General features: G+C 49.9%; 1 protein-coding gene across 5 annotated transcripts in view; it reads right to left on the bottom strand.

Annotated features, from left to right (window-relative positions):
* ANKS6 (ankyrin repeat and sterile alpha motif domain containing 6) overlaps positions 1 to 12,665 on the bottom strand; it is a 47,184-nt gene extending 34,519 nt beyond the window's left edge. For 3 of the 5 annotated variants that reach the window (XR_005057480.2, XR_012127163.1, XM_037004050.2), the window contains exons 1-5: positions 12,253 to 12,662; positions 4,736 to 5,238; positions 2,167 to 2,211; positions 1,277 to 1,481; positions 176 to 282 (exon numbers count right to left, since the gene is read on the bottom strand). Coding sequence is in view for 2 of the 5 variants with exons in the window: in XM_037004050.2 (XP_036859945.1) it covers positions 176 to 282; positions 1,277 to 1,481; positions 2,167 to 2,211; positions 4,736 to 5,238; positions 12,253 to 12,602 (1,210 nt within the window). In the remaining 3 variants the exon portion in view is untranslated. Of the gene's footprint in view, positions 1 to 175; positions 283 to 1,276; positions 1,482 to 2,166; positions 2,212 to 4,735; positions 5,239 to 12,252 lie in introns of all 5 variants that reach the window. The other 2 variants (XR_005057481.2, XM_037004062.2) reach the window with 2 other exon arrangements.
* Between the last annotated feature and the right edge of the window lie 1,460 nt (positions 12,666 to 14,125).

Below are 14,125 nucleotides of genomic sequence, written 5' to 3'. Positions count from 1 at the left end.
GAAGCAACTTTCCCAAGGCCATGTGATGAGCTCTCAGGGCTTCAGAGTGGCTCCCCTGTGAAAAAGCAAGGCCTTTTTCTTGATTCCCAGCCAGAGAAAACAACAGAAAGCGATCTCGATTTCCAGCCAGAGAAAGCTGGTGCCGGTGCACAGCCCCTTTCCTGAAACAACCCACCTGGATCGCTCAGCAGCATCACTAGGTCAAAGGCTGTGTACCCATTGTTTGCTCGAAGCGTGACGTTTGCCCCTTGGTTTAGCAGATATTTGACAATTTCCTTATTCCTGGGGAGGAAAGAAAAGCCAGATTTAGACCCAATGAAAGCAAAAGCTGAGCTGAGCTCCTGGTAACAAGACTGGTGATGTTAATGGCAGCGCCATGTCTCTGAGCCGCAAGAGTGTGGGGAGATGCCAATCTCACACTCCTTGTCCTCTAACCCTTGGGCGGGCCAGACGCGAATGTGATGGAGAATAAAGCCTAAGTGCTCCTCCACAAACAGAATGAAAAGCAAGGACTCTGACCGAAAGCTGCATGGCCCCCACAACCACACACAGGTCCCCACTGCTTCCCCCTGAAACCAGGACCCCTGCACCATGGAAGCCTCGCACAGGCCAAGGTGTCTGATGGGGAAGTCTGAGGCTCAAATAAGAAAACCAACTGCTTCAAAATGATGCAGTAAAGTGCTGTGTGCACTGCAAACAGGGCAAGGGAAGAGTCCTGATGTGGAACCAGACCACTGAGCAGCTGCATGGCCCTGCCTACCGCTCAGCCTGTCCCAAGGAGGCCTCTGGGATGGCAGCGTAAGGATGGGTTCAGAAGCACCAGTCAGCGCTGACACCTTTTCAGAAGGAATGGGTTAGGATGAGTTTCACCACTGGTCGCAGAGAAGCCGATGGCATAAATGGCTGATGTTCATTTCCAACAGAGGCAACTTAAGGAGGCTGCTATACATCAATGTGAAACCAAATGAACCAATCACCCCGCTCAACTGAAATCAACCTACAAAACTTATCTTTCTGAATAAAGCACTCCTGCTGCGTGGTTTTTCATGGCCACTGGTGCAATTCTGTGACAAGGTAATAGGAAATCTGGACCCAGAAGAGTGGGGGTGCAGGACAGAATGAGCCTGAACTTTAATCTTTTATGTGGTCCTCAGCATCTTCACAGCCCTGGAGTTTATGTGTAGCATCTCAGGACCAGAAAACCCCATCAAGAACCCTGTCTCACTCCAAGGCATCCGTTTAGCTTCACCACTAAGGGAGTGGAGCTGGCACTGACCCATGGTAGGTGGCCTGCATGAGGGCCGTCCAGCCATGTGCACTGTCCTGCTTGTCAATGTCGGCGTGCCTCTCTACCAGCAGCTGCACCAGAGGCAGCTGCCCCATGACAGCTGCCAGCATCAGTGGGGTTGCCCCGTCCGCATTGACTAGGTTCACATAGTTGGGGTCTTCGTCAGCAATCTCTTTGACCAGCTGGAAGTTTCCTGCAAACAGAAGCAGGAGTCCTGGTGACCCGTGGGCCTAGCACCACAAGATTACTTTTCCAGCAGATTCATGTAACAAACATGTGCTGAGCTGCTGGGTGTCATAGGGGCTACAAAGATGACTCAGAGAGAACCCACATTTCCAAATCCCTCAGACGATGAAGGACAGAGGCAAGCTCACAGACAGCTTTACTAAAAGAGAGAAGAGTTACTGATATCTTAAAAGAACAGATGAAGGAAATAGATGAAGGAGGGCAAAGCACATGCAGAAGGAGAGCTCAGGTCTCCCTGGGGTGTGAGGATCAGGGAGGGCTTTCTGGAGGCAGAGTCTATATCAGGAGAGGAAATTTTAGGCTAAAAAGCCCTTCATTGCAAAGAGAACGGAGTAGGTAGGCGGGCAGCCAGACATTGCAGAAGTAGGGCAGAGCTAAGACACAACCATAGCGTTTGGCTGGAGAGGCAGAGGAGGCCTGGGGGTGCAGCTTGGAATCTGTGTGTGAAGCACAGGAACTACCAAGCCTCCAGGGTCTGAATCTCCCTGGTGAAGCTACAGAGTTAGGAAACAACAATATGCCTATTTCTTTCTCAAATACTCAGGGAGGCCTTGAAAAGGACTATAAATATTAGTTTGGAGAATGCAGCATTGTATTCTTAAATACCCAAAAAGATTTTAAAGAGTGCTTACCCATTTTCAACGCATGGAAAATATCAGGTCGCCTTTTCTCCTCATCTGGGCAAACAAAGATTTCAAAAGTTAACCATGGAAAGGTTTAATATGACAGAAAAGTCACAAAGGTGTAACAACACAGCCTAGCTTTAAAAACAATCTACTTTTCAAAAGCAATCTAATCAGAGACCTACATAATGGATGAATCCAGCAGCCCCTCTGGAAGGGTTATTATGAGAGTGTCTGAAATGCTTCAGAGACAGACCTTGGGAAGTCATTTGCCCAACAAAACATGAATGAGCAGCAGATCATGTCCTGGACCCACACTCATAAAGCAATCACCTTTTAGGAAGTCCAAACACTGGGATGTCCTTTCTTAGATATAATGGAGAAGTAGAATCTGGGCAAAATCTGGATTTCTATGAAAATTTTAAAAAGAAATAATGACTCTTTTCTTCTAAAACTAAATGTACAACCATGAGATAATTCCAGAGCAGAGGACCCCTGAGACACTGAGCAGCTAAGGCCAGGGGAAGGTCATAGCCAATGTTAATTTTTGCTTTCCTTCCCAAAAATGCAGCAATCTGAATGATTCTGAAAGTCATCCCTGCCCCAGACTTGCAGACACAGATCTCTGCAGGCAACTGTCCACATGATGTCTTCATGCTGGTCCCTGTAGCCCAATTCCTCGGCTGGTGCAGAACCCCATAGCTACCCCCAAACCTGAGCCTTACTGTACCCACCCAAGTTGAGCCACTCTCTCATCTGCTCATCTGGCACCTACCTCCAAGCTTGGACTAGTGGCTACCCTCCTACTGTCAGAAAGCTGGCATTGTCATGACCAGCTGGTAGGTAAATGCAGGACCTCCTGTGTCTTTGGCCAACTCCAGGGGATGGAGCAGCTGCAAGAGGAAACGTGGGACTCTTGGCTAATTTCTGATCCAGACTGGCACCCTCAGGCAGCTGGGAGGAAACTGCAGGTGGGCGCAAGGAGCACTGAATCTGGAGTCCATGTACCAGGATTTGAGTGTGTGTTTCCAGAGTGATCTGTCTCCTCATCACTAACATAGAGATAACACACTAATATGGGAACCATATGGTGGTTGCAGGGATCTATAATATAGATGGGAAAATGCTTTGGAAATTCTTAGGCCCTGTTCAAAGAATAGTCTTTGCTATCTTTATTAGTGATTAGCACCTACTCCAGAAAGTGTACTTCTTTACCCTAGGATTCTTACAGAGCCATGGAACTAAGTGTCTAATTTTGCCTATGGAAATACTAAAATATGTACTATGTCATAAAGCTGGCATTGTCACATTCCTTTAAGAGGCTAATTTGCGTGGGCTGGGGCTTTCTCATGCCAAGACCCTTTGACAAAAAAGTGTCCTCTGGTCTCTGTGTTGGTTACTAAGCAACCATCTGGTACAAATGAATGGCTGATGGTCTAGCCTGACCCCAGGAGGCTGGGGCAGCTGTATCCGATACCAAGTGACCCTGGGTTAGTCCCTTCCTCACTCTGGGCTCGTTTTTGCATCTATATTGAAGTAGCTCCAGGGACACGGCTGCCCCAGCCCAAGGGATAGCCACAGTGGGGCTGTGGAGGGTGTCACAAAGACAGTCACAGCCTCAAGAGTATTCCATTCTGCAGCTCACATGAAGGAGAGAGCTAAGGTCGGGGATGGAGTTCCTAGCACCTCACAAAAAGAGCTAGGGGCCAAGAGTGATTTATTTAATAGTCTGTCATGATTAACAACACAGCCTTTGCCCTGACGGTATCTCTGCAGGCACTTCCCTGAAGCCCACACTGCAGTGTTCCCTCAGCTCCAGCAAGTCAGACAGAATTCCGCCTTCTCAAGGAGGCCACCCAACCACACTGCAGCCTGCCTCGCCCAACTCCGCAGCTCTCAAACCTCTGCCCTGCCCTGTCCATTCTCTTCTTACATGGTACTCACCACCTGCCAGAGTGCATCATTTATTTTACTTAATATATTCCATTTCTTGCCTACCTCCCTAACAGAGGCCGAGGTCCTCAAGGGCACAGGGTACATTGTTCTACAGCAAGGGTTGGCAAACTACAGTCCTGGGCCAAATCTGTCCTCCTATCTGTTTTATAATTAGTTTTATTGATGACATAGCCATACCCACTCAGTTACGTATCCTGTATGGCTGCTTCCACTCTAGCAGAACTGAGTGATTATGATAGACTGTATGCCCACAAAACCTAAAATATTTATTATATGGTCTTTTACAGAAAAAGCTGGCTGACCCCTGTTCTAGAAGGATCCCATAACCTCCTGCATCAGAATCATCTAGTCAGGAAGGAAGGCCCTTGCTATGGAGGTTTCCAGGCTCTTCCTAGTGCTACCAGATCACTCTCTAGAGGTTGGGCCAGGAATCTGCATGTAACAGACACTCCCCACTGAGCATTATGCCCAGCACATCTAAGTCCCATGGCTCTGCAGACTGGACTCTGGTTTCTACATGCCCTTCTTGTTGGGCAATCCTCAGTTTCTGTCACTGAAACACAATCTGAGGTCCCTATGAAGCCGTGGAGGGTTGGGGGAGCTGGTGGTGGCACAGCCTGACCTGTCTTGGGCCTGACGGTGGTCAGTGGGTCCAGGTAGTCTGCAAGGTCCCTGTGCTTATGGTCAAGTGCAACGTCGAAGGCAGTCTTTTCCAGCACGCTGAGGTGGTCAGGGTTGGCCCCCTTCTCCACCAACTGCTGGGCCACACCAAGTCTCCCAGTGAGTGCTGACAGCATCAGTGGACTCCAGCCCACGGTCCGGGCTGCACAGTTGGGGTCAGCGCCCCACTCCAAGAGCAGTCGTATCACGGCCTCATGCCCATGCTGGATGGCAGCCATCAGGGCTGTGATGTCCAGCAACTCATCCCTGCTGTCCCCTGCCCTTGGCTGCTCGCCTGAGGGGTTGTGACGGTCCACGAAGGCACCAGCTTCCAGGAGCAGCTTCACCACACCCAGGTGGCCACCCCGAGAGGCCACAGTGAGTACGGTGGCCCCCAACCGATTCTGAGCATTAACATCAGCACCATGATCCAAAAGGAGATGTGCCACATTCACGTGCCCAAATCTGCCAGGAAAATGGAAAATTAGTGACACCACACATGGAACACTGACAAGCAGACAGCTTACCTAATCCTCATGTGTCATTAATTATTAAAGTTGTAATAGCTGCTTATAATAAAAGGCCTTCTTCTGGTGCTAGGCACTGTGCTGGCCCCACATCTGCACCATTACAAAGATGAGCAACTGCCCTGTGTAGGTTCGAATCCAGCTCTGCCATCCACTCGTTTGAGGCCTTGAGAAAGAACTTTAGCTTCTTCAAGTCTTCATTTCTTCATCTGTTAAAATAGGGATCTAATTGTATCTACTTTAAGAGGATTAAATGAGTTAATATATGTAAATATATAATAGATATAAAATACCTAGAACAGTGTTTAGCCAAAGGAAAAGCCACATAAATATTTGCTGTATGATTATTTTACATTACAATGTGCCAAGGTTACGTAGCTGGAAAGAGGCAGTATCAGAGTCAGAATGAACCTGTCTGACTGACTCCTGCTGCCCTCACTCTTTCTCCTATACCATGCTGCTTCCCACATCTCAGAGACTTCATTTTATTTTGCTTTATAGCCTCATAGTCTCTGTCTGTGCTCTGATTCCCTATGGGTAGGGCCCATGTTTGACTCGCATCTACCCTCTCCACCACCAAACGCACACACACAGCACAGCAGGTCCTTGGGGATGAGACAGCAGACCCCATGCCAAGAGATGCGCATGGCTGTGGTCAGCAGAGAGAGGCTTGGACACCTCTTGCCAGAGGCCTGCTGCCACCTGCTGGCAGGAATGTCAACTGCTGGTGGTGGTGAACTGCATCTGGACCAAGACTCTCCTCTCAGTGAAGTTTAAGCTACCACCCGGCCCACCTGCCCAGGAGACAGACACATGCCCACCAACTTCCTAATACAAGAAAACAGACGCCTTGTCTGAGCAAGAGCTCTTCCTTCTTTGCCACCAGAGGGCAGCAAAGTTCCATTTTGCAGTATTTTGGGGGGGGCACTGTCTGGGCTGGGAGCTGTGTGTGTTGCAGCTGGAAGGCACCGTGGACCACGGAGGGAAGAATGACAAGTATACAGGGGCCAACTGTGCCTGGTTTTACAAGACCATAAGGCCTGCATCTACGAGGCAGTTCTTAGAATCTCCTGCTGTGCTCCCCTCCTTTCCAGAAGCAGGTTTTGTACTTGATCTAAGCAAACTCAAGGCCTCCCAACCCCCACACTCACAGAGGCAGAACCAAGGCTGAACTCTGGTCTGAACTTACAAATGCCTTCTGGGACGTGAACCTTAACAACACTGGGTCACCTCCACCTATGGGGCATGGCCTGTGGAGGGGGAGCTTGGTGAGCTGGCTGCCCAGCTGCAGGAGGACGGGGCCTGTCCCCCCTCTTCTCCAAGGCAGAGAGAACGCAAGACAAACTGAAATGAACCCAAATACACAAAGCTGCAACCCCAACCTGTCTCCTGCCTCCAGTCTTGTTCCTTCCTGCCTGTTCTCCATGTTGATATCCCCAAACCTAAGACGATATAGGGAATCTTAATCGGATGGCTGCTCCCCAGCTTCCTGCTGCCTGAAGGCGGCTTGTGGGCTTAGTCAGCCTCATTTCCTCCCAACTTCTACACTGTGCACTCAGGCCTTGCTCTCCTATACCCACCAGTTATGTTCCTTCCACTGCCGTGGCCGGCCTGCCTCTCTGACCACAGTGGTCTCCTGTCCTCACCTACTAAGATCACCCTTCATCCTGTTTCAGGGATGCAGCTCACACCTCACCTCCCGGCAGACCACCCTCCCACTAGTTCAGGTGCACCTCACATGAGCACCCACAGTTCCCAGCCCTCACCTCTACTGATGCGGCCCCTGAGCCTTCCTCCCACGGTTGTGTCTTCCTGTCAGACAGCACGCTCTCCCAGGCCAGGGTGGCTGACCCATGGTGGAGCTCAGTAAATTTTGTGAAATGAGTAAGTGAATGAATGAATGATTGGCATAACCAGTAGAAGACGGTCCAGAGACAAGCAATGGAAATGACTGAAGAACTATTGTATCCTCCATTGGAGTAGAGAATTTTAAAAGATTACACTGCTGAGTTATCCAGCATAAGGTAAAATCAAGTGAAACCCGTGAGAGCAGATCACAAGGTGCTGGCACATTTTTTATCTCATCTGATCTTAATAAGCCCTGAGATAAACTAATAATGCTCATTTCATATGAAGATTAGAGTGGAAAGCAATAATCCAGGGCCTCTCAATTTGAAAGGGACAGAGTCAAAACATGAACCTAAACCATAAGATCTCACACCCCAGCTCTTCCAGAATAACAAATTTTCAGAAAAAGAAAAGGGCTAAATTTAAGCAGAAATGCTGACATTTGGAATGCTTTCTAAACTTATGGGTAGCCCAAGATGTCATTCAATTAGGCCGAAAATATAGAATGATTAATGCAGGCTGAGATAATTTTGTGGATGCTAAGTTTCCAATAGGTAATTTCTAAAGATAGGGAACCATGGGGCTTTCTGAACAGCTGCTATGATTACCAATTAATTCAGCAATTAACACCTGTGTTGAAGACCTGGCACATAACTCCCACCACTCAAAGCACTGAGCTGAGAGTGCAGCTCTGTCACACTGGCAGGCAGAGAAATGAAGGGCAAGAGAAGGAAAGTAAAGAAGCCCAGGGTAAAGTCAGAGCCAAAGTAAGCACCACACAGCCAGTCTCTTAGCATTGGCAAATTTGGTGAGCAGTTTCCTTAGTGCCAACACCAAATAGGAAAATGGTCAATTATAGGACTCAGGGCTGAGATAAGAGGTTGGGAGAAAAGGCTCTGGAACCAACTGCCTAGGTGTAAATCTGACTCTGCCACTTACAAGCTGTGTAGCCTTGGGCAAGTTACTTAACTTTTCTGAGCCTCGATTTCTTATCTATAAAATGGGGACGGCAATAGTATCTACTTCCTAAGGTTTCTGTGGATTGAATGAGTTCATTTAAAGCAGTACAGTGCTTGATATAAAGTACTCAATAAAGGTTGTCATTTTAAGAAAAGGAAAAGACATGAATGCCACCATTTCTGATACTAAAACATCCACAAGGAACCAAACTGTAGTGGTTTCCGTAGTGTAGTGGTTATCACGTCCGCCTCACACAAGGAACCGAGCTGCAGTCCAGGCTCAGGGCCCCTGACGGCCTGGCCTGATTCAATGACGAGCTTTGGAACACAGATGGCTGGGATGATAAACAGATGCTCACTTTGACCAAAAGTGGGGCTACCAGGAGCATGGCCTTGAGGCACTCTGAAGTGGATCTAGATTCAGAGAGGAAGAGCACAGGACCGGATCCTTTTAGCCCATGGCCATGCATTTGCCCATCCTGATCCAAGTCACAGACAGACCATGTGTCTTTCAGGAAGTCTCATACACAGAATTCCTCCATACTGAGCTTTTGATATGGATTAGGCAATAGAAAGCTTGAGCACAACCCAACACAGCTGAAGGTGATACCCAAGTCCAGGTGGTCAGGATTGCAGACTGAAGGCCGATATATTTTAAAGTATCCAGGCACTGTCAGTTCAGGTTAAGGTCAAGAGTCAGTTCTAATCCTCTCATACGACTGTCATATTTTACCATAGTTTTATAGGAGTAAATGAGATTATATAGCTAATGCTCCCAAAACAGCACCTTTGAGATAAATGGAGGAATAAAGAGGAATTGTAGTTAGTCCAGAGCCTCTCAATTTGAAAGTGACAAAGTCAGGACACTTGGACCAAAATTCCAGCTCTTTTCACAATCCCAAGTTATAGAGAAGAAGGAAAGCCCGCTAAAAATGTTAACTTCCTAGTTACCAGAGTTTAGATGAATTCTTCTGAGTCTCTTGCCACATCAAGATTAACAGAAATTAGGTAAAATTAATCAGAAGACTTTGACCATCCTGCAGAACTTGGTCAATAGCAAAAATTGGTGATGAGGGGTCTTTATGATACCCTGAAGCAGACCAGGTGCCGCAGGCACACACTTTGCTCTGCAAGGCCTGCAGGGACTCACTAGGGCCTCTCTGGGCCAGGTGGGAACTGAGAGAGGAAGTGCACATCAGTCGCTCCCGAACCCATCACGTTTGGGAACTGCTGGGGAGCCTCTTCTCACACAGTTCCTGTCCCTCCCCCTGCCCTTACCAGGTCTCTGAATCACAGTCCCCAGAGAGGGAACTCAGGAATCTGGACTGGAAAAGCATCCCAGTGATTCTGATCTGTGCCCAGGCTTGGGTGCCACTAAGGAAGGAGACCAGCTATAACGTGGGGTGATGGGCACTGCTTCAGAGACCTTCCCCACGCTGAGATGGAGAACAGGAGGGCCACCACGGCGGGTTTCCAGAAGAAGCTAAGGGGAGAGGGAGAGGGGCTTGGCTGTGAGTAGAAGGGGAAGGGGCTTCTGGTACGTGGTTATGTTGAAGGCTCTGCGGTCGGGATTTTCCTAGGCTGCTGACTAGCAGTATGCTCATGAGGAAATTTTGTAATCTCAGATTCTTGTTTGTAAAGTGGAGATAATATTCTTGGCACACAATAAATGTGCAATAAATGTTAACTAAAAACAAAACCCAAAAACCACAGAGAGACACAGAGAAGGCCTGGATGAAATCATCTGGGCCTGAGTTTAGGAAGTCAGAGGAGAAAGTAGAAGAGGGGATCTGGGGAGGGGTCTGAATGTGAGAACCTCAGATGCTAGTCTAAGGGCTCTGGCTAGGGAAGCCATCACAAGAGGCGCACAACCACACACTCCTTTCAGAAAGATCTGGAAGCTCTATGTTGGGTGCATTGGAGAAAGCACGCCCAGAGGAAGGCAGAGCAGCGGGAGGCCACTACAAAGGTGTGGCGTGGGCTAAGGCAGAGGGAAAGGAGAAAAGGTGTGGCAGAGACAGATGGGCAGACTGTGCCATGGCACAGACTGGTAATAGGGCTGAGGATTTACCTGGAGGTTTAAAGCCTGGTAGAGTGGATGGAGCCACTGAAAGAGATAGGGAACCTCAGAAGAAATACAGGGGTTTGGGATCCCAAAGGCTTTAAGGTCACCCCAAACTGCTCTGGGCAAGAAACCAGGTGTCTGAAAACAAGGGGTCCCAACAGGCTGGTAGGGGCATCAAATGCACTGCTCAGGTGAACAGGCATCCATTCCCAAAGCGTGCTCACAGGCAGACTGAAATAAATGCCTGAGGGCTGGGAAATGGTTCCGCAAACCACCGTACCATCCCACGGTCGGAGTATCACATAGCAGTTGAAAATGATACATTTGAAAATAATGCAGAATCAAATTTTTCCAGCGATACAAATTACATTAGAACCATGTAACATTTGGGAAAGAACTCAGAACTAAAATATTTTCAGTCACAATGACAAGATAATGGGTAAGAACTTGTATTTTCAATGCCTTTTAGGAAAACAATGGTCATCCATATGGAAAGTTGCTTTACTTCACTCACAATTTTACAAGTGCAAATTAACAGCATGGGATGATTTTTTTGCCCATCAGACACAAAAATCCAAGTTTGATAATATATTCTGACAGTGAGGTTGTAGAAAAACAGGCACTCGTACACACTGCTGCTGGAAGGGTGAACTGGTACAAGTGCTGGGGTTGGCAGCATAATGGACTCCCAAAGATGTCCACATCCTAATCCTCAAAACTTATACATTCATTAGGAAATCAAGGGTACACATAGAATTAAGGTTACCAATCAACTGACCTTGAGATAGGGAAAGTATCCTAGATTATCCAGGTGGGCCCAATGGAATCACAAGAGTCCTTTCAATGGGAGGGGGTGGTGATGCAGAAGAGTGAGAATCAGATGTGACAACAGAAGCAGGGGGTCAGAGTGATAGGACTGCCGCTGGCTTTGTGGTATTGTTATTGCAGCCACAGGAAACTCATACACCTGTATTTTGGCAATATCCATCAAAGTTACAAATGACCTCCATTCCCTCCTTAAAAGATTTCTGCAAGACACTGAGGGGTGTGTGGGACCTAAGTAGATGGCTAACAGAGGTGAGCAACTTAACTGTATACCAGTTTCTTCAAACCACAGTTTCAAGTCCTGTTCATCCTGTTTTCTGGGTATTCATGCCAGAGTCATCTCTGCTCTCCTGCTGCTGTTTCTGCTCTGGTCCAAGCCATCATGACCTCTTCCTAGACTGCTGTAATCCCCTCTAAGCAGACCTTCTGACTCTAGCCCACCCCTGCAATCCTTCCTCACACTGCAGTGAAGGTGATCTTTCCAAATATAAAAAAGTTTCTGTCACTCTCTGCCTAGAACCCTCCATTATTCCCCAGTACCACTAGGATAGCTGGCTTTTCTCAACCCTGGCATCTGCCTCCTTCTCTCCAAAAGGGCTCATCTACCACTACTTCCACTCGCTTCCAGTCATAACATTGTTCCAGCAGTCCCACCACCATTTCGCTTCCAAACCTTTGCATGGGCCTCCTATCACCGTGTTCCCACCTCCCACTTCTGTCCTGGCTATTTATCAGGTTTTGATTTGTACACACCATTCGTAGCAGAAACCTTCCCCCACCGCCTCAAGAGCCCCCTGAACATTCCCCATCAAGCCTGCTGTTCCCTTGTCTAGCCTGCTCACTGCCGCGTGAGTTGCTGGCGACGGGGACTTCACCTGCCTTCCGCCGTATCCCCTTCGCAAAGGCGGGATAGGTAGGTAGGACCTTAGGAAATCCTTGCTGCAATTAGGAATGAATGAACACACCTCTAAGATTCTGAGTCTCTAAGATTCTACTCGGCGCAATCTCCAGAGTCTTTTGAACAGCGAATGTTTCCAATATTCTGATTTTACGTTATTTTAAAAAAAAAAAAAGCGCTTCCACTTCTCGTCGTATCCCGAACTGCTCAGTTTACCATTCCGACTCCCCCGAACGAGTCCGTGACACTTTACCCCCCGGGGCGTCGGCGGAGGCCGCCGGGCAGGTCTCGCCGCCTAAAGCCGCCCGGGAACGGCTGGACGCCCAGCGCGGGACCCCGGTGGCCCCGGCCGCTCACCTGGCCGCCTGCATGAGCGCGCTCCAGCCGTAGTGGTTGCGGCTATTGACCGAGGCGCCGCGGCGCAGCAGGAAGCGCACCAGCGGCTCGTGGCCCCCGGCCGCGGCGAACTGCAGCGCCGTGTTGCCCGCCTCGTCCGAGCAGTCCACGGGCACTGGAGCTCCGGCCGCCGCCGCCCCGGGCCCGGCCGCCTCGGGCCCCGCCGGCTCCGCGCCGGCCTCGGGCTCCGCACCACGCTCCGCCGGCTCCACCGCCCCCGGCTCCAGCAGCCGCCGCGCCGTCTCCGTGTCGCCCTGGTCGCAGGCGCGCAGCAGCAGCTGGAAGGCCGGGGGCAGCCCGCCCTCGCCCATCGCGGCCGCGGCCCGCGCCCGTCTGCCCTGAGGGCCGCGCCGGCTCCGCCCCCGGATACCGCGCGCCGGCGCCCCCTTCCGCCAGCCCGCCCGCCGGCCCGCGCGCCTACTGTGTGTCGGGCGCGAGCCGGGCGCGAGGTGGCGCCTCCCCCGCCGCGTTCCGAGGGCCGACGGCTTCCGGGAAGCTCCGAGGAGCGTCGCGTCGCCGAGGCTCGCGGGTCCGCCTTGGCCCTCTCGGCGCCCGTTTGCGGCTCTCCCGGCTGCTCCGGACACTTCCTGCCCGGTGCGGAGGTCGGAGCCGCTGTTCCAGCCCCACTCACTGTGCGAGCTCCGGACTGACCGCTGGGCCGGGGTCTGAGTCCCCCGCCGCGGGGACATGGCCTGTGACGTGCGCCGCCGACCCCCTTCCCCCGCCGGTGCTTGGCACTTAACGCGCGCTGCCGAAATAGCTGCTGACTGAATTCAGGAACGGACAGGTCCACTCTGTCCCTCCAGATTGTCCTGCGGGCCCCTTTGAGCCTGTCCTGATCTGTGCGCCTTAAGCCTACAAGCGCCTCCAGTACCTTACCTGCCTTCATCAGTGGTTCTTGAATCCGCCCCGTCTGGGACATTGCTACAAATGCAAATTTTCTGACCACCCCAGATCTACTGAATCAGAGACAGTGTGGAGCCTAGCCACCTAACAGTATTTTAACAAGGCCTCCAAATGATTCTGACCCTCTGCTAAAGTTGGAGACCCACTCTTTGATCCTCACAGTGGTCCCGTCAGCCACCAGGGACGTCCCAGATGATCACAGAGGAGGCAACTGAAGCTTAAAGAGGCTGACTTAATAAAGGCCACACGACTATCCTCCGGAATTGTGACTAGGACGCAGGTCTTCTGACATCTAGTCCAATTCTCTGTGTATTCTCAACAAATATTTACTGAGAGCCTACTATGTAACAGACACTGTTTTAGAGCTGGAGAAACTGCCAGAAGAAAATGAAGTCCCTGCCTTCCTGGAGCTGACAGGAAAGAGACAGGCTGTCAATAAACAAGTAAGTAACTTACCTGTCAGATGGGGATGAGGGCTATTAGAGCAATAAGTAGGACATAACATATGTCAAAGTAAATAGAAAAGAGGATGAGACATTACTTAATAGTAGAGTGGGTAGAGAAGGTGTCACTGAGAATGGGACACCTGCACAGAGATCTGAAGAAATTGAGAAATCGAGCTGGGGAGAGTCCAGGCGGAGGGCAAGAGGAAGGTTCTGCAAGAGGATCCCTGCCTGCAAATTGCTTAAGCCACCTGCTTATCGTGGTAACATTAACATTCTGATAGGGGGTAATTGGTTTCCATAGACTGAACTGTGCCCAAAGCCTAGCAAAGGGCCAGAGATACAGTAGGTGCTCAGTACACGACTAAGTCTCAGGTATGTAAAACTATAATACAGAGCAAAACAATGAGGGTGTGAGGAAGGAATAAGAGTCGTGGCGTTAGCAGATCAGAGAAAATGCTAATACCCTGAGAATCTGGGCCAGC

This window comes from Manis javanica, chromosome 2, assembly GCF_040802235.1.
Source record: "Manis javanica isolate MJ-LG chromosome 2, MJ_LKY, whole genome shotgun sequence".
NCBI classification, from domain to species: domain Eukaryota; kingdom Metazoa; phylum Chordata; class Mammalia; order Pholidota; family Manidae; genus Manis; species Manis javanica.
This window is presented reverse-complemented; position numbering and strand designations above follow the sequence as displayed.